General features: G+C 36.8%; 1 protein-coding gene across 2 annotated transcripts in view; it reads right to left on the bottom strand.

Annotated features, from left to right (window-relative positions):
* ankrd52a (ankyrin repeat domain 52a) overlaps window positions 1–15482 on the bottom strand; it is a 30865-nt gene extending 15383 nt beyond the window's left edge. For both annotated transcript variants that reach the window (XM_079803527.1, XM_079803528.1), the window contains exons 1-15: window positions 15294–15482; window positions 14589–14672; window positions 14324–14402; window positions 10726–10796; window positions 9394–9594; window positions 8832–8919; window positions 8497–8639; window positions 7067–7279; window positions 6842–6920; window positions 6647–6761; window positions 4193–4275; window positions 3760–3877; window positions 3389–3457; window positions 3102–3242; window positions 2958–3020 (exon numbers count right to left, since the gene is read on the bottom strand). In XM_079803527.1, the coding sequence (XP_079659653.1) occupies window positions 2958–3020; window positions 3102–3242; window positions 3389–3457; window positions 3760–3877; window positions 4193–4275; window positions 6647–6761; window positions 6842–6920; window positions 7067–7279; window positions 8497–8639; window positions 8832–8919; window positions 9394–9594; window positions 10726–10796; window positions 14324–14402; window positions 14589–14672; window positions 15294–15320 (1574 nt within the window). In that variant the 5' untranslated portion in view covers window positions 15321–15482. The remainder of the gene's footprint in view (window positions 1–2957; window positions 3021–3101; window positions 3243–3388; window positions 3458–3759; window positions 3878–4192; window positions 4276–6646; window positions 6762–6841; window positions 6921–7066; window positions 7280–8496; window positions 8640–8831; window positions 8920–9393; window positions 9595–10725; window positions 10797–14323; window positions 14403–14588; window positions 14673–15293) is intronic.
* Between the last annotated feature and the right edge of the window lie 3636 nt (window positions 15483–19118).

Below are 19118 nucleotides of genomic sequence, written 5' to 3'. Positions count from 1 at the left end.
GCAATGTTATTTTACATTTGATACATTTCTGTACCTGAAAACTAATGTTAGACGTACATGAAAGCATAGCCGAACCATATTGTTGATCTTATTTATTTGTGGTTATCATTTTTACGTGAATACTTTTATACTTTGATTCGAATATATGTTATATTATTTATTTTAATAGTTCAAAAAGTACAACAAATGTTACAATTTCAATTGAATTGTTGAAAGGTGTATTTTTAATAAATACAACACATTCCCAAAGTCATGTGAAATAATCGTGTTACATAATCGTGATTTCAATATTGACCAAAATAATCGTGATTATGATTTTTTCCATAATCGAGCAGCCCTACTCGCCATAGACACAAACAGAGAGAAGTAGCTCCGGCTGCAATGTTCTTCCGCGAGACGCCTGCAGTTATGTTTATTAAGCGCCAGAGCGCCTAAAGTTACAGACAGCTATTGCTCCGAGTATTGGCATGATTGCAAATGTGATACTGATCTTGTAAAAAAAAAAGTACAATATACAAGTTGATATTAAAGGTCCCATGGCATGGCATTTTTCTATTATTTTATAATGTTTCCTGAGGTGTACTTATATTGTTAGTATGATTTTTAAATAAAAAAAATGTCATAATTTAGAAATAAAAGGCATTTTTTCTATACTGATGTTTGCCCTGTGGCTGAATGCCCTGCTTCAAGAGGCGTGTCTGCTGTGAGACTTCAGTGAAAACGGCCACTGTTGTGATTGGCTGACATCTTTGCATTTGAAAATTGTTGCGTGGTTTAGCGAGGCACTGCACGCACTGCATGCATGAGAGAGAGAGACTGATTGGGCACTTGTGAACCATGGAGAGCTGGAGGAAGTTTTATTGTAACAGACTTCATTGTAATACATCTTATAATTTGTTTTTGTGTACATTTTTGACATTTCTGTGCATTTAAATAGGTTTTAGGTCTGTATTATCTGTGTAAATAACTAGGGACTTTTATTTTGACGGGTGTTGCAGTCTACGAAGCAATATGAAAAAAGAGGAAGTGCTAGTGAGAGCTCGCGGTTCATCATTCAGTGGGTTTAAGCAGATTTAAAGTTTACAGTTTGTTTAGCACCCCCCGAAAAGACAATAGGTGTGTATGTGCTTGTTTACTGTCCTTTGTAATGAGTATGTTTGTGTATTTCGCTGTATTGTTATTGATAATGCTATGGAGAGAGAGTTTGTGTAAGAGGAGTTTATTCGCACTTCTTTGTTTTTTGTTCAGCTCTTACGGTGATTTTGAGATAAACGGTTTCAATAAACTCCTGAAACATCAGTAAAGTCTAGCCATCATTTCGGACGGGGTCCGCTACATTTATTGTACTGAGTTGTTGCCGTTAGCGCAAGCTTATTTGTAGCTGAGAGTTCTGAATAAACAGTCCCAATCACGTCGACTCTGTCATTGCAGCGCGTTCTCTCACAAAATGCTTTCACCACAACACAGCAAACACGACGTCAACATGAATACAGTAAGAGCTTCGCTGTGCTGCATAACAGCGTAATTCATTATAACGGCAGTTTGGGCATGTGTGCAGATACACTCGTGATATGTGATTGACAGCGCAGACATTATAAAGAGTGTTATTTGATCGCTCTCTGTAATTTAATCACTTAAAAAACGGATTTGCTTCATGCTACTAACAGAAACCATAGTTTTAGTCACTGGCTTGATTCACTGATGCACTACACTTAGGGCATCAAAACGGCGATCATTAAACGATCTAGAAAGAAAGTCTGAGTGAACTTGAATGATTAGCTACACATCAGAAATCACTGATCACAGATCAGGCATTAATGAACACTGTTACTCACTGTTTGTGGTGGTGCTGTCGAATCCATATAGTAAAATCTGTTTGTAAAGCCTGTGCTGACATAATCTGAATCCATTTTCTCCGAATGCTCTGGGCGGGCAAAGCAGAGCAAGGTACACTTTCCTGTTATGACGTCATAACAGGAAAATTCCAGATCGGCTCGTCTGAGCTGTCATTTTCTCATAGGCCGAGAAAACAGCCAGAACTCGGTTTACACCCATCAAAATTTCTAGCCACTTGGGGACCATATACAGGCTAGGGGAACTCATATTAATGTTAAAAAACCTCATAAAATGACATTTTCATGCCATGGGACCTTTAAGTAACAACGTTTTAGCCACAATACTGTTTATTTTGTGAAAATCAAAACTATACCAGAACTGTTGCGCATTTCCAAGCGGTTCGATCGAATGAATCAGCGTTTGAACGATTGAATGAATGACTCCCACAGACTTGACACCCCCTACTGGCTGTTTTATTTTCATATTTATAATTTGCATGGACTTTTTATTTACAATATAAATCTTTTAACTAAGTTTAACTTGTACATAGCCTATTTCTAAATTAAAAAACTTATATTTAAAACATTCATACAACATTATTTACCCATAGCTGCATTAAATCTATGTAAATGTGTCTAAAACACCACTTCAGATAGAGCTGCTGTGCCACTTCTACAGTGCAAAGATTGATCTTTTGATGCTGATTTAATTAGATTGGTAACAGTCTGGTTGTGTCTTATTGCTCTAACTGAATTTATTGTTTAAATTAACATTTTAAAAACAACTTTTCTATTTTAATTGAAGAAATTGACAAAAGATGATGCATACATTTAATAATATTAGAAAACATTACTCTTATAATGGTATAAATGCCCCTGGACATTAATTTAAAGGGACAAAGATCATCCTGTAATGGGAAAGTTATAATTGGAATGAGTGTTATTGATCAGAAAGTGCTCCTAAATTTTTGACTGTGCTCCTAATTTTTTTTAATTATTCAACATATTCAACACATATCCAAACTTCAGGTAATAGCTGCCAAGATGAGGCACAAATCTTAATTGCAAAATAAAACGAAATGGGTGTCAAATTTAAGAAACAAATATTTGTTGAGGACTTACAGGAAGGATTCCTTCTCCCCATCCTCTTGGTTCTGATGGGTGCTGGCATGGGGTCGGTCCGTTCTAAGAAAGACACCAGACATAAGGAATGCTGTGTACACCATTAACTATTATATTTAATAGAAGCGTACAAGCGCATTTCACCTGCAGAACGCAGTTGATGCAGCAGAGTAGTGTAGAGGTGTACAGCCAGAGCGGTCGCGCTCGTTGACCTCCGCCCCCGCTCCAACCAGAACGACCACACACTGATACCTCCCGTTAGCAGCTGCATAGTGCAAAGGAGTCCTGGTGGAGAGACACAAAATGCTAACACTTAACATACAGGTGAATAAAAAAAAAAAAAAAGATATCCAGTGGCACGAGGATTCTTTTCACCAGGCACACTTCAGATGAATTTATGAGCATCCTTTTTAAAGAAAGTAGATGTGTACCTTCCAAACTTGTCCTTCTTATTCATGTCAGCTCCACTGCTTAAGAGCAGGTTGAGACATTCAATATTTCTGAGTAGAGAGAATAAAGGATAGGCATAAATACATCTTTTACACGTCTTTTTCAATTACTTTTAGATGGTAGCTGTTGAGTGACATCTGAGTACCAGAGCATCTTTAGCACTTTGAGATTTTGTTTAATGTAAAGTGCGTTACAAATAAAATGTATTATTATTTATTATTATTATTATCTGCAAAATGGCCTTGGTTGGCATTTATGTGAATAAAACACTGTTATTGGGGGCAACGGAAACCTGAAAAAGTGGGCCAGTGGCTTTTTAAATAGCCCAATCTAAGTAGAGCTGCAGTCTCACCCTCCAGAGGCAGCAGCGTGTAGACAGGTCCTCCCAAAATTATCTGGGGTGTTGATGTCAAATCCGGCTGAGAGCACATGTTCTTTACTCATTGACAACACAATGCTGTAGAGCTGACCTGCAGAAGAGACATGCACAGTCATTACAATGATAGTTAGAGGAATACACTTTCATTTTAGCTGGATGCACATCGATCATGTGAAAAGCAGATAATGGATGAAAATTTAAAGAAAATCAAGACTTTATCACACCAAAAAAGCACACAAACTAAAGTACCATGGCATTATCATGGTATTATTTGAATTACTGTGTAAATTCCTTTGTACATAACATGTCAATTATTTAGTACAAGGACATACACAATACAGACTAGGGAAAAAAAATCACTTTCTTTTGGCATTTACTGTAATTTTCAGGGAGAAAGTGTGCATACCTGAGGAAAGTAGCTTACGACAACAGTCAGAGGACCCGTAGAGCACAGCTAAGTGTAGAGGAAACATCCCATGAATCCCTTGTCTGTAGAAAGAGGACAACCAAGCACATTACTACACGCCACAGAAGCAGATTACATGCAAACTGACAAGAGATTAGAATCAGTTTCCTTGTAAATACAAATTCATTGTCTCTTGTGTATATAGAGGATAAGCTGTCACTTTTAACTAAATTGTCAGCAAGACAATGAGACATGAGTTGCATATAAAGCCAGTATGTGTCACAGTGTCTGATATTAACTGAAATCAGAAAAAAGCATTTATTAATGCACAATTCCATGCATGTGTGACACAAGGCCAGATAAACTATATATTAATACACAATTCCATTGCAATGTCTTATTTTGCTGCATTTAATTCACATTCTCATAAACAAGCAAGAGAAAAGTGTAATAATCAGAATATTCGGATGTAGTGATACAATTTTGTAATGATTTGCAACATTAATACTACTTATATTACCGTTTAATACTATTTATATTTCTTGCTATCACTATTAATTGAGCCAGTGACCCAGGGTGTTGAAATTGTTAAATATTTTTTTTCAGATAACAGAATTTCATAATTTAAATAAAGCTGAAATGAAATATATATATATAGTGAGGAAAATAAGTATTTGAACACCCTGCTATTTAGCAAATTCTCCCACTTAGAAATCATGTAGGGGTCTGAAATTGTCATCGTAGGTGCATGTCCACTGTGAGAGACATAATCTAAAAAAAATAAATCCAGAAATCACAATGTATGATTTTTTAACTGTTTATTTGTATGATACAGCCGTAAATAAGTATTTAAACACCTGAGAAAATCAATGTTAATATTTGGTACAGTAGCCTTTGTTTGCAATTACAGAGGTCAAACATTTCCTGTAGTTTTTCACCAGGTTTGCACACACTGCAGGAGGGATTTTGGCTCACTCCTCCACACAGATCTTCTCTAGATCAGTCAGGTTTCTGGCCTGTCGCTGAGAAACACGGAGTTTGAGCTCCCTCCAAAGATTTTCTATTGGGTTTAGGTCTGGAAACTGGCTAGGCCACGCCAGAACCTTGATATGCTTCTTACAGAGCCACTCCTTGGTTATCCTGGCTGTGTGCTTCGGGTCATTGTCATGTTGGAAGACCCAGCCTCAACCCATCTTCAATGCTCTAACTGAGGGAAGGAGGTTGTTCCCCAAAATCTCGCAATACATGGCCCCGGTCATCTTCTCCTTAATACAGTGCAGTCGCCCTGTCCCATGTGCAGAAAAACACCCCCAAAGCATGATGCTACCACCCCCATGCTTCACAGTAGGGATGGTGTTCTTGTGATGGTACTCATCATTCTTCTTCCTCCAAACACGTTTAGTGGAATTATGACCAAAAAGTTCTATTTTGGTCTCATCTGACCACATGACTTTCTCCCATGACTTCTCTGGATCATCCAAATGGTCATTGGCAAACTTAAGACGGGCCTGGACGTGTGCTGGTTTAAGCAGGGGAACCTTCCATGCCATGCATGATTTCAAACCATGACGTCAGTGTATTACCAACAGTAACCTTGGAAACGGTGGTCCCAGCTCTTTTCAGGTCATTGACCAGCTCCTCCCGTGTAGTTCTGGGCTGATTTCTCACCTTTCTTAGGATCATTGAGACCCCACGAGGTGAGATCTTGCATGTAGCCCCAGTCCGAGGGAGATTGACAGTCATGTTTAGATTCTTCCATTTTCTAATGATTGCTCCAACAGTGGACCTTTTTTCACCAAGCTGCTTGGCAATTTCCCCATAGCCCTTTCCAGCCTTGTGGAGGTGTATAATTTTGTTTCTAGTGTCTTTGGACAGCTCTTTGGTCTTAGCCATGTTAGTACTTGGATTCTTACTGATTGTATGGGGTGGACAGGTGTCTTTATGCAGCTAACGACCTCAAACAGGTGCATCTAATTTATTTGGAGGTGGACATTTTAAAGGCAGACTAACAGGTCTTTGAGGGTCAGAATTCTAGCTGATAGACAGGTGTTCAAATACTTATTTGCAGCTGTATCATACAAATAAATAGTTAAAAAGTCATATATTGTGATTTCTGGATTATGTCTCTCACAGTGGACATGCACCTATGATGATAATATAATTATATAATATATATATATATATATATAAAATATACTTAGCAGATAACTGGACACATTTAATTTGGAGTACTAAAATAAAAAAAATAAAGCTATACAAAAATATATAACAAAAAACTAAACCTTAAATACTAAACATTAAAAGTCATGATCTTAAACCAGATAATTTGCTTAAGATTGTATATGATAGAGACATTATGCACAATTGTCAATATTTAGGAGACGATTTTACCCAATCACTACCAAAAAAACTAAACAATACAGAGTCTTATTCAACAAACACATGGTTCTTTACCTGGCTGTGTCAGCACCGTTTGTCATTAAGGTGCTGATAAGCAGCTCATGGCCGTACTTAGCAGCAACATGAAGAGGAGTATTGCCATATCTGTCCACACAATCTATCTCCCCACCTGACGAGACAAGAGAAATTACAGAGTTTAAATATAACAAAAGAAATAGAAAATCAAGTGGAAAAGGAAAGAGAACTAACCGTTTTGAATGAGGATCTGAGAGCGAGTGAAACGTCCATGAATGGCTGCCATGTGCAAAGGGCTTTTCCCTTCTTTACTCTACAGATTAAAAAAAAAACATCCAACATAAAAAACACCCCTGATTCACACAATTGCTTAAAGCTTAAAAAAACACAGTGAAAGTGTTAAAAAAGTAAATTCAGATAATCTAATCAGAGGGTGGTCTTAATAAGGCCCATCCAGACCTGCATGTTGACATCAGCACCGTTGTTGACCAGCAGTTCCAGGCAGAGAGCCCCATTAGTGGACACGGCAGCCAGGTGCAGGGGCGTGTAGCCACGGTGGTTGGGCTGGTTGACGTTCGCCCCACGGTTCACCAGCTCGTTGGCTACGGCCTCCTGCCCCGTGTAGCAGGCCACATGGAGAGCAGTGTTTCCAAAGGCATTAGGCTCATCAATCTGAGAAAGACAAAATGGCATAAAATATCCCGTAAACCAAGGATAAACCATTTCTCTTCCAGGAACATAGACTAAAAATATTGATGACTCATCCTGCACTTGACAGATTTTTGCAACCACCTAGCAAGTAGAATATCATAGGTCATGACGGTGACATAACCAGTGTTGGGGGTAATGCATTACAAGTAACTGAAGTTACATTACTCGTTACTTGAAAAAGTAATCTGATAAAAGTAACGCATTATTTTTATATTTACAAAAAAAAAGTCAGTTACTTTTAAATAGTTACTTTGTAAGTTACTTTGTTTTCCCATTTATTGACTGACAGCTCTCCTGTCCTCATGTTGAGCGAAATCGGGAGTGAGGAGCAGAGGTGTTGTGCGCGCTGTGAAAACATGATGATTATTGCAGTTCTAGTCTCAATCTCAGCATGCATTTAATCATCTCACTTGCACAAAAACAGATTGAGTATTCCTCTACATGAATAAACAGTGAAAAGCAAACCTCTAATAATTCAATGTTAATTAACACAAATATACTTTATTTAATCTCACTTTATTTTCCAAAGTCTTTGCTGATGATCCAATTCAACCATAAGCAAAAATGACTTCAGATAAACATCACATTTGAGTTTCATTTTTGTTTTTATTTTTATTGCTGAAGAAAGAGTGCTGAACTTTCTTCTCCCGAGTCCTAGTCTAGAGCAACTCAGAATGCCCTCTACTGTACAGGCGTGAATATACAGTTCCTTCAGCCCGAGTTTTTTTTTAGCGTGAAAGGGCCTTTATATTTGCCAAAAATATAAGGTTTGTTTTTTGTATGTGTATTATTAAAAAACAAGTAAGCCCAGCTCAGGTGAGAAAGAAACACAAAAGCAATGCAACATTACTTTCCATAAAAAGTAACTAAGCAATGCATTTAGTTACTTTTTTTGGAAGTAACACAATATTGTAATGCCTTACTTTTAAAAGTAACTTACCCCAACACTAGATAACTCATTTTAAATTATCTTTATTTTTTTTTTAATTGACAAGTCATTTGGTTACCTGCCAAATTCTTAATATGGTAGCTTGTTTCCGCCACAGAATAAAAAAATAAAAAAATAAAAAAATAAAAAAGGTATTTGCTACTTTTATCTGGAGATAATTCCAATCTGGATAAAAAGTTGCAATTCTGACAAATAAAGTCACAATTGTGGGAAAAGCCCTGCTGCTGACCTCGGCTCCATTGCGTAACAGGTACTTGACCACATCGACGTGGCCACTGGCAGCAGCAGCGTGGAGAGGGGTGTATCCCCGCTTATCCTTACAGCTCTTATCCGAGCCCTGAGACACCAGCAGCTTAACCACCTCCAGATGTCCTGAGAGAAACAATCAGGTTAGTTTGACTAGAACTAACAAGAATCACCACTAAGTAGCAGAAGATGATGAAACAATCTAACATAAAATCAGGTTAGTTTTACTAGATCCAACACAATCTCACACAAGGAAAACCACTATTTAGCTACAGAAAACAAGTAAAACACTTCAGGAAGATCCAAATATGGACTTACCAAGGTAAGCTGCCCAATGAATGGGCTGCCTGTCCTTCTTGTCACTGGCACTCAGATTGGCTCCCTTGTTCAGCAGCAATTTAACCATCTAGTTGGCAGCACAAGCATAACGTCACATTGTATGCATTTAATTATCTCGAATAATCGCGATGCACTGCCAACTACTTTATTTATTCATGATTTAATGCCATATCAGCAACAATGGCTATATTCATGGCAATCAGCAGTATCACTTCAATACATTGTTTACAATAATTTAACAATTTTGTCTTAAAAACAATCACTATACAAAATCAGGCATATATACCAATAACCACTGCCAACTACTACTGAAATTTGGTGTTGTGACATTTCCAAATGAGGATCGTGGACTAAATGCAGCGAAGGTTACCTAAAACATCTACAAAGAGACATGCCAAAACTGAAGTATCCATATTTGCTGTAATAGCAATTTGCACTTTCACAGCCTTGTGGAGTGCTGAAATAAAGATGTCGAGGGCTGATGTGGCCCACCCTGTCTTTTAATTCACCTGAGTGCATTAGATGACTAATTCCACCCTACCTCCTGGTATCCACTCTGAGCAGCATGATGCAGGGGCGATCTGCCCGTACGGTCGGCCATATTCATGCTGGTCACATGGGGCAGCAGGGCCTCAACACAACGCGAGGCTCGGTTGGCTGCCGCAATGTGCAGTGGTGTCTGCCAGAACTTATCCCGTACGGTCACGTCAGCTCCCTTCCTCAGCAGCAGCCCCACAGCCCTCTGGGTAAAAAACAAAACAAAACAATGCATGAATTATATTAAATTGCTAAAGTCCTAAACAATGGCATGAGTAAGCGGTTACTCAGACTCTTCCACTCAGGCATGTAAGGCTATGTTCAGACTGCAGGCAAATCATATTTTTCCTTGAATCAGATCTTTTCCGGCAGACTGTCTGCACTATAACGGCTTGTTTCCACCGAGCGTTTCAGTTCAGTAAAGTACAGTACGACTCGGTACTGTAAACCCTGATCCGGCTTGCATTTCCTCCGCCAACAGTACCCTTATGATAGGCGTGGTGTAGCGATCGACATCATTCTCGTGCGAAGAAAGCAACACAGTAAACAAGAATGCACGACATACAACAGTTCTTGTTTCTCGCCATGTGGCTGTTTGTCACAAGAAGAAGACATGCTTTGTTTGATCCCAGGCTGCAGGCTACAAGGAAAAACACAGCCGAAAAAGCATGTGCAAGTGACGATTTGCTGTCAACCAATCAACGTTCTGCATTGAGTCTAGCTCCACCCTTTAGTACCAGAATACTGTGCTAGGTACCCCAACGGAAGGGTGCCAAAAAAGTGGTACGGTACAGTTCGGAATTAGGGTAGCATTCACAACTTCTGAGTCTGAAAATAGAAATGGCAAATATTGTGCACCGTACTAAACTGTACTGAACCGTACCTCTCGATATTTGACTTGCAATTAAAAAAGATTTGTGTGCCAGACATAACCAACCTATCTGCATGAATTGCTTAGGTAACAACGTAAGTGTTACCCACGTATGTGACACGGCTTTCAAAAACAGATGCAGGAAAAATGGGGGTGCATCATCTTGCTCTCCAAATAATCTCCCTGTTGAGTCATGGTGCAGAACTCATCCGTCGCACAAGAAAAACTCAGCAACGGAGGAGATATACATGTATGAATACTTCCGGCACCGTGATATTGACATTGTCATTGTGTATCACCTTCAAGAGTGGCACAAAAGACAATCTGAAATCCGATTTGAACAGCCAGAGCATTGAGACTGAGAAGCATCAGTAAAAATATGATTGGAATTGCATTTCAATCCACCTCAAATCAAAATCAGATTTTTGCTGGCCCTGAACATAGCCTAAATTACACCTCGCTTACCTCGTTTCTGGAAGCAGCTGCTCTGTGCAATGGTGTTAGCCACACATGGTCCTTTGCATTGATATTCGCACCTATGCAGTTAAGTAAAAAAATAAAGAAATTAAGAAAAAAAATTATGATTTTTTTTTTTTTTAAGGCAAATACTAGCAATAAGGTAACAAGTCTTTCTACATTGTGAATCCATTCATGGCTAAAGGGCATTGTGTCACAGCAGAGTTGTGTGACAATACATACAAAAATAAAAACATTATGGAATTTTTTTTTATTTAAACACTTTAGTTGAAGTTGTGTAATTTCCATCAGCAAATGAAATTGCTAAAAAAAATTGTTTAGCCAATGTTGCAAATGTCTCCTATTGCTACAGCTGAGACAACCAGACGCAAATAACAAATACTGCTAATGGAAAGTTATAATTTACAAAACAAATATAGTTCCCAAACACACGTTAATCTCACAGCGGTCGCAGAGATGGAGTTTATGTGAAGCAGCATTTACTGTGAACACAATGTTATAAGCTGCACACGTGTAAATGCCACTCGCCTTCAGTCTAAAAAAAAAAAAAAAAACACAGCATGCAGACTATATACTTAATTAAATCGCAGCCTTTGATTTGATAGTCAGGATTTGATAAGATACATCGCTATTTCAGTTTTTTTTTAACTTGTGCAGCTTTATGTATACTTTAATTTGACATTGGATTTAAGGCCCTTATATACTTCAAACGAAATGAAAAAAAGACTGGTCTGACGTCATTTTGAACAATATCAGGCCAAAACTAAGCTCATTTGGAGTTTGGCAATGGCTAGTATTCACCCTTGAACTACCATTGGTCCGTAGTGATTACAATATAGTTGGGTGTGGCTCTGAAGCTCCGCCTTCTTTGATGGAAATCTTCTGTCTGAGTTTGCATGTCTTGATGGCCACATCTTGTACAAGCAATTAGAGTGGCTATAGCATTTCTATCGTGAAGAAATTGTCAAATATTAAAGATTAAGAAAAAAAGATATTAAAAGTAATTTGGCCAATATTAAACAAAGAATTTGATCTGCTGTAGCGTAACAACACCCGGCCATTGGCGACCTCGGCAGAGATGTGTTAGAATACATAATGTACATAAGATGATTGATTATATTATGCGCATTACATATTTTAACAGTGTTGTTCTATAAAACCATATGATTACTTGCTTTTGATACTTTATTTGAACCAAATATTATTGCCTCATTGTTATTATATGTGCATTTTAAGTCATTTTAAAGGCTTCGTATGTTTGCTTGCTTAGGTCTATTTTTATCACCACAAAAAAAAAATATTTGATTACTCGATTAATCTGCAAAATAATCGACTGATTACCTAAATAATCATTAGTGACAGCCCTAATCACGATTGTTATTCACGATTATTCTCATTTGAAAAAAATATATATATGTATTGATTACAGTTGTATTGATAATAGTAAATTGGACAATACTTATTAATACGGCTTCTTGTAATGCATGATTTTGGTGAGTACTTTGTAATTTGTCAACACATTGGATATTTTATGAGGAGCAATTCCGTTGCAAATGAGACAAACCACAGATTCAGATCACTCCACAAATGTTAACTCATAGACAGACTGCAAAGAAAAATACTGCTTTTCCTTTTAGCCATTTTCATCTTTGATGGCGGCTATGTAGTTTTCAACTTTACAATACGAAAACTGGTAAAACCTTAAGCAGAAAAGTTCAAACATGAAAACATTTAAGTCTTAATATCAATTCCAATAATTCCAGACTATATTTATTCACCAACCGTGATCGCAAACAATATGGTCAAGAATCATGTTTGGATTTATGACAGTAGCAGCAAAATCGCACACAAGAAACACAGACTGGCTGTATGACACTTTCAATTAAGCAGAATTTCAATCCGCTTGTTACCAACACAAGATAACAGAAATGTCTAAATAAAAAGAAGTTTTCGGGACAAAGTGGGGGAAATATCGATGATTATTTTTAATTAATCAAGAGAAGCAGAAATCATTATCAAGATAAAAATATGATTAATCATTTAGCCTTAAGTACTACATAAAAAGAGTTGTGACTTGACGAATTTCAGAACTTGTGCAAACATATGCACGTCGCTATGATCAGATGCTTTCTTAACAGCTGTTTGGTCACCCATCATTCTTGTTGCGGGTTTATTTTGTTATCGAGAGTGAAGCGCATACTACATATTCATCTAAATGCCACTCTCAACAGCTGGGCAACATCAGGATGATTGCTAACAGTTTACCGCTGAAAAGGTATTTCAAACTTCTGTTTTCTCTCAAAGGAAAGAACAAAAAAACTACTTCCCCCGTGAGTATATTGGGCCTTTAATTAATTACTAGCTTTTCATCAACTCTCAAACCCCCATTTAGGAAACCTAAACTTCAGGACTGAATTTAGGCGAATGGGCATTAGATGTTACTATTTTGTGCATTTTAGCAAGGCTTGAATTCTATATTGACCAATCAGCTTTTGAGACCAGGGGGTATTCCAGAAAGCAAGGTTAACTTACCGTCACTTATACCTTGAACTCTCTCTGTCATCCTAGGTGTACATGACATTCTTCTTTCAGACTAATAAAATCAGAGTTATATAAAAAAAAGAAAGTCCTGGCTAATCCAAGCTTTATAATGGCAGTGATTGTTGCCCTGTTCATAAAAGTGGATATGTCTGTCATATAACGTGCTTTACACGACTATATAAAGCATTGGATTAGCCAGGTCTTTTTTAATGTTACTCCGATTGTATTTGTCTGAAAGAAGAATGTCATATACACCTAGGATGACTTGAGGGTTGATGGACTAATTTTCATTTTTGGGCAAACTAACCCTTTAACCCAAACCTTGCTTACTCAAAGTAAGCTGGTTACAAAAACGCATCTGTCAGTAAATTCAGAAAACCCTGAGTAAACCCATTCTCAAAAGAGCAACGAATCGATGATTCGCCATGGAAACAGACGCTAAGAAATAGCGACCCATTCTACTTCCTTCTTTTGTTTAACGGTGATTTACATAACCTACTTAGTACACATAGCCACCTATTTGGTGGTTGTGCAATCTTTTTGTTTAAGAAGTAATCTTTTTTCAATGAGAATAAGGATTATATTGTTAGTTTGATGTCAATTAATTGAATGCAGATCCATGTGTGAGATGAAAATAAAAGAATTCGAATAAAATAATAAAATATTTGAATTATCATTTAAACATTGTTATAATAGTGCTTTAGAATTATTATATAATATTGTATATTATATAACTTTTTGTATATTATATAACTAACTATATAACAAATTTACTTACATTAATACAAGTATATTAATTATGTAACACGCATCTGAATACCTCCTAAGCCAACTAACCTTGTTCAGAGAGTAAGTTGCTATGGTTGGTTACTTACCCTGGAAGCTACCTCTGTTTTTGGAACAGAAAGTAGAGGTTATCCGCTTACTCTTAAACATACCCAGGTATGTCACATAACCTGCTCTCTGGAATACATCCCTGAACTATCCGTTTTTTCAATAAAAACATAACTACATGTGGTGACAGCAGTGCTGTATAACTTCATACCTGCACTGATGAGAAGCTCCATTATATGAACGTCCCCCAGCCAGGCAGCAGCATGAAGAGGTGTGCGGCGCTCTTGGTCCTGACACGAGAATGAAGAAAAAAAGGTTAACAGATTTTTTTTTTCCACACACTGGTCCCACAAGTATAGCCCATTATGTATTAGTCATCCAGAAAATCTGTCCATTCATACTAATATGTTATGCCATCACATGCAGATGATGCACATAATTCATGCGCACATTAATATACGCCATTCAAAACATACCAGTGCATTGACTTCATCTTTCTTGTGCAAAAATAACTTCACTTCATCTGCATTTCTGTTAAATATGGCCTGGACCAGAGGCGGCTGGAGGAGGGGAAAAAAAGGTAGATGATACTGCTATGAAACATGACAGCAAATGTAAAATTACTGCAATACATAACTTTGAGTGTCAATTGTGAGGTTTATAACTGTATAATTTTAATCGAATATGATTATCACTGAATATAATTAACAAGCTGCAGCAAAAACCACACTGCTATTGTATCTACGTAGATGGGATAAATATGCGTACAATATTATTATATAACGACAGTATTTAATATATAAACACAGTATTTGCTAAATATGTTATTAAACATGTGCGTTTTAAAAACATAAACACACAATAGATGTTTTCCTATGCGGCTGGCTGACACCCAGCTCATGACACCCAGTTAGCTGGCTGGCTAACGTCTGGGCGTGATAGAAGGGTTATTTTTCATTTTTACCCCTCTTTGGTAGCCCTACCCTCATTATACAGTAAATCCGTGAGGTTTTCACTAAAATAAATGACAAAACCCCACGTTTTGATGCGAGAGCTATGCGAGAAATGTGATAATCCATCGTCGGGGAGCTAGCTAACATATCGGGCTCTGCATACAAGCGCAGAAAGCGAGCAAGAAACTGCTTGATTTACGCCACTCGTGGAGTTTTAATATCCTTTACCTGGTCTGAAATATTGAGTACCCCCATCTCCCTGTGTCAGTCGGGCCGAAAGTCCTTCATCAGTAAGGAACCGAGGCTGGGAAACCAAGACTACAATCTTGTGTTGCGATTATAGACGTGATGAGTGCGTCTTTAGCTGGTGAGGCAGTTGAAAATAGCGACACCAGCGTGATGGCCGCCTGCTGCACCAACTTTCAAAATAAATGCCCGTGAGCTAAACCTGGCAAGAGACATGTATAATATATAAACTATAGTAAAATATAAAGTTAGTTCTATATTTCATGTATAAAAATCCCTTTGCCCTGCGCACTAAAGCTATCTAGGAAATATACACTGTTTTAGAACTAACGTTATATCTTTTAAGGCCCTTTCAGGACGATAACTAAAGATAAGATATAGTTCTAAAAATCGTTCTCAATATTAAAGAATAGCAGAGTTCACACCACAACTATAACGATATAGAGAAACGATGTCGTTGGTATCATTTTCAGAACGAATTTATCCAGCTGATGAACGATAAAAACCATAGACTGTAAAACAATAAATAATAAAAAATAAAAATAAACCCATCCTGCTGTAACAAGCTCGACCCTTTAAAGCTGGCTTGACGAATTTCAGAACTTGTGCAAATCATGGGCTCAACAACTCAACAAACAGAACCTTTTTTTCTATGGCTCTTAACAGAACGAACGATACCGTCCTTGGTGTGGACGCTAATAGGTAGGCCTATCTTTATAGTTATCGTGTTTGGTGTGAACGGGCCTTTAGGACAATTAGAAAAAGTTACGTTTAAGGGTAATACATTACAATATTGTGCTACTTTCTAAACAGTAACTAATTTAATTTACTTTTACTTTTATAGAAAGTAGTGTGTCACGTTACTTTTGCGTTACATTTTCTCACCTGGGCTGGGCTGGGCTGGGCTTTTTTTTTATTTATATATATATATATATATATATATATATATATATATATATATATATATATATATATATATATATATATATATATATATATATATATATATATATATATATATATATATATATATATATATATATATATATAATTTTTTTTTTTTTTTTTTTTTTTTATAAATATGAAGGCCCTTTCACACCAAAAGTGAAACGAATAAGACTGAAAGGAATGCATGTAAATGACCGCCTGTACAGTAGAGGGAGCAGCTCAAACAAACCTTTGAGCTGTGCTGCTGTGAGGCAGGCAGGAGTTCAACATTCTTTCTTGAACTTGAAACACATACCGGTATGTGATGTTTATCTAAAGTAATTGTGATTTATTACTGTGGTTGAATTTGATCACTGAAGGTCAGCAGTAAAGATTAATAAATTGATTAATAAATTGAGATTACATTCATAGGCTAAATTATATTTGTATTATATAAGTGTTATTTAAAATTTAATTATTGCAGGTTTTCTTAATTTTCTGAGTTTGCATTTTACTGTTTTTGTGCAAGTGAGATGAGTAAATGCTTGCTCACATGACAGTTATATAATTAAATGGGAGGAAAAATTGCATTTTGGCCGTTCATTTACACAACAGCATTTTGGGGGGCCTACCATTATCTTTAGAAAAAAAATTTTTTTTATTAAATGCATGAAAGAACAGTAACAGCAATTTTCATCATTTTCATACATAATGCAATAATACGCCAAGGTCTTTCAGTCTTTCAGTCCAGATTAAGTGCCAAGTCCTTAAACTCGTAGCTTTTACGTTTTTAGAGAACTCAATGGATTCAAAATACATTTTCATCTCAAGTTTAAATCTTAAAAAAAGAGGTTTGCAATTAGAAAATTTACATTTATGAATATGATATTTGGCTAACAGAAAAATAAGATTTATAAAATAAATATAATTTTTCTTTTCACCTTCATGAAAACCAAAAATTACATTTCTATATGTAAAATCAAAATTAGGATTCACATAACATTTGATAAAATCACAAATATCACACCAAAATGTCACTGTAAAGTAGATTCAGGTTTCTCTAAACCGAAATACTTTTTTGAGAGAGCACTTATCTGGGTGGGGCCTTCTGTTATTGTCTCCATGTAAACCACAAAAACATGAATTTGTGAAAACTGTGATGTAATGCACATGCGTATTACGTGTTCAGTGTATAGGCACATAGGTTTTATTTACAAAGTGACCTTTACTGGCCTGTCATGTGTAAGGCCAACCCAATCGTCCCAACGACGGCCTCTGCACTCTAAAAACAACCCAAGTTGGGTTGAAAATGGACTAACCCAGCAATTGAGTTGTTTTAACCCAGCAAATGGGTTGTTTTAACCCAGCGAATGGGTTGTTTTAAGCAAACATTTAACCCGATAGCTGGGTTAAAACAACCTATTTAATTCCAATTGACTTTTATCTGATTCCATTTTATCATGACCTCAAATTTAGGTTAGAATGCAGATTGGTTATTTGGTCATTTGTATAATAATTTAACTACACATTTGATTATTATATTTAACTCTTTTTTACTCTCATTGAACTCGTTCATTTGGTTCTCAGAGTCGCAGGGTCCTCGCACCGGCCGTTCATTATGCGGTCCCACGAACACAAACATGCCAGTCTTAGTCACTAGACAAAGGTAATTAAAAAATGCTGGGCAATTGGGTTGTTTTAACCCAGTGATTGGGTTGCAGAGTGTATACTATTTAGAATGGCGCCTTCATGCTTGCTATAAATGTTATTTAGTCCCCATATATCGGTATACACTTGAATTAAAATAACATTATCTCTGGTCATGACCACTACTACAGATATAAGTTGACCAACATTACTCTTCTGATAGCTTTGGTTTGGTCATGCCATGGTTTCCCACGAACACTTAGCTAGAGTAACATTACATTAAACAGAGGTTAAGGCTCACCCTATTTAGGTTGTTCGATCAGCATTATTGTTGTCCTAAACGGAAATTCCTTTTTAGCCTTTACAGTCTAAGTACACTTGAACTAATGCCAAGAGTTAGCCGGAACTCTAAAATCTCAGTTGGTGTGCCCTATGCTCCACTCAAAACTGGACTTTTGTCCGTTACCTGACACAGATTTGCGATAACAATGGATAAAACGTAATCTACTAAAGTCAATAATTTCAGAGTAAGTCAAAATGAAATCAAATGTAACATTTTATTATTAGTCAGGTAAATGTATCATGCCAATTACATAATCAAGTCAAAGATAATCAATACATAATATCAAATGCTCTGAAGTAAAGAGTAAGAGATGCATACCTGACCTCAAGGAAATAGGATAATGCATAGCATTACGGGCTGATCTGGCTACAGAATCACCCCAAACTTTCCTGCAACATCTCTTTAAATACTCAGACCAAGACAGAAACTTCTTGGTCAAATGTACACATGAGTTTTTTTTAAACAGGAATTTGCATTAATCAAGTCCTGGGGCCTGTTTCAATAAGGAGGTTCAACCAACTCTGAGTAGACTGACTCTGAGTTAAGCGCGTGCAGTGCATCTCGGCTATGAAAAGCCAAGATCAATGGAGCTCCGAAATTATGATTCACCATGGCAACGGCACCCAACAAAAGACGTCTGCATACTTCCCGGTCAATATGAAAGTTTAATTCTTAATTAGTTTAATTACACTCTAAAAAAATGCTGGGTCAAAATAACCCAATTTGGGTTATTTTGGCAACCCAACGCTGGGTCAAATATGGACTAACCCAACGCTGGGTTATTTTAACCCAACTGGTTGGGTTAAATCTTTAACCCAACATGTTGGGTTGTTTTATTTAACTCAACTATTGATTAAAAATTACTACATTGCTGGTTAAATAAAACCCTG

This window comes from Gobio gobio (genome assembly GCF_949357685.1).
Source record: "Gobio gobio genome assembly, chromosome: 21".
Classification (NCBI taxonomy): Eukaryota; Metazoa; Chordata; class Actinopteri; order Cypriniformes; family Gobionidae; genus Gobio; species Gobio gobio.
This window is presented reverse-complemented; position numbering and strand designations above follow the sequence as displayed.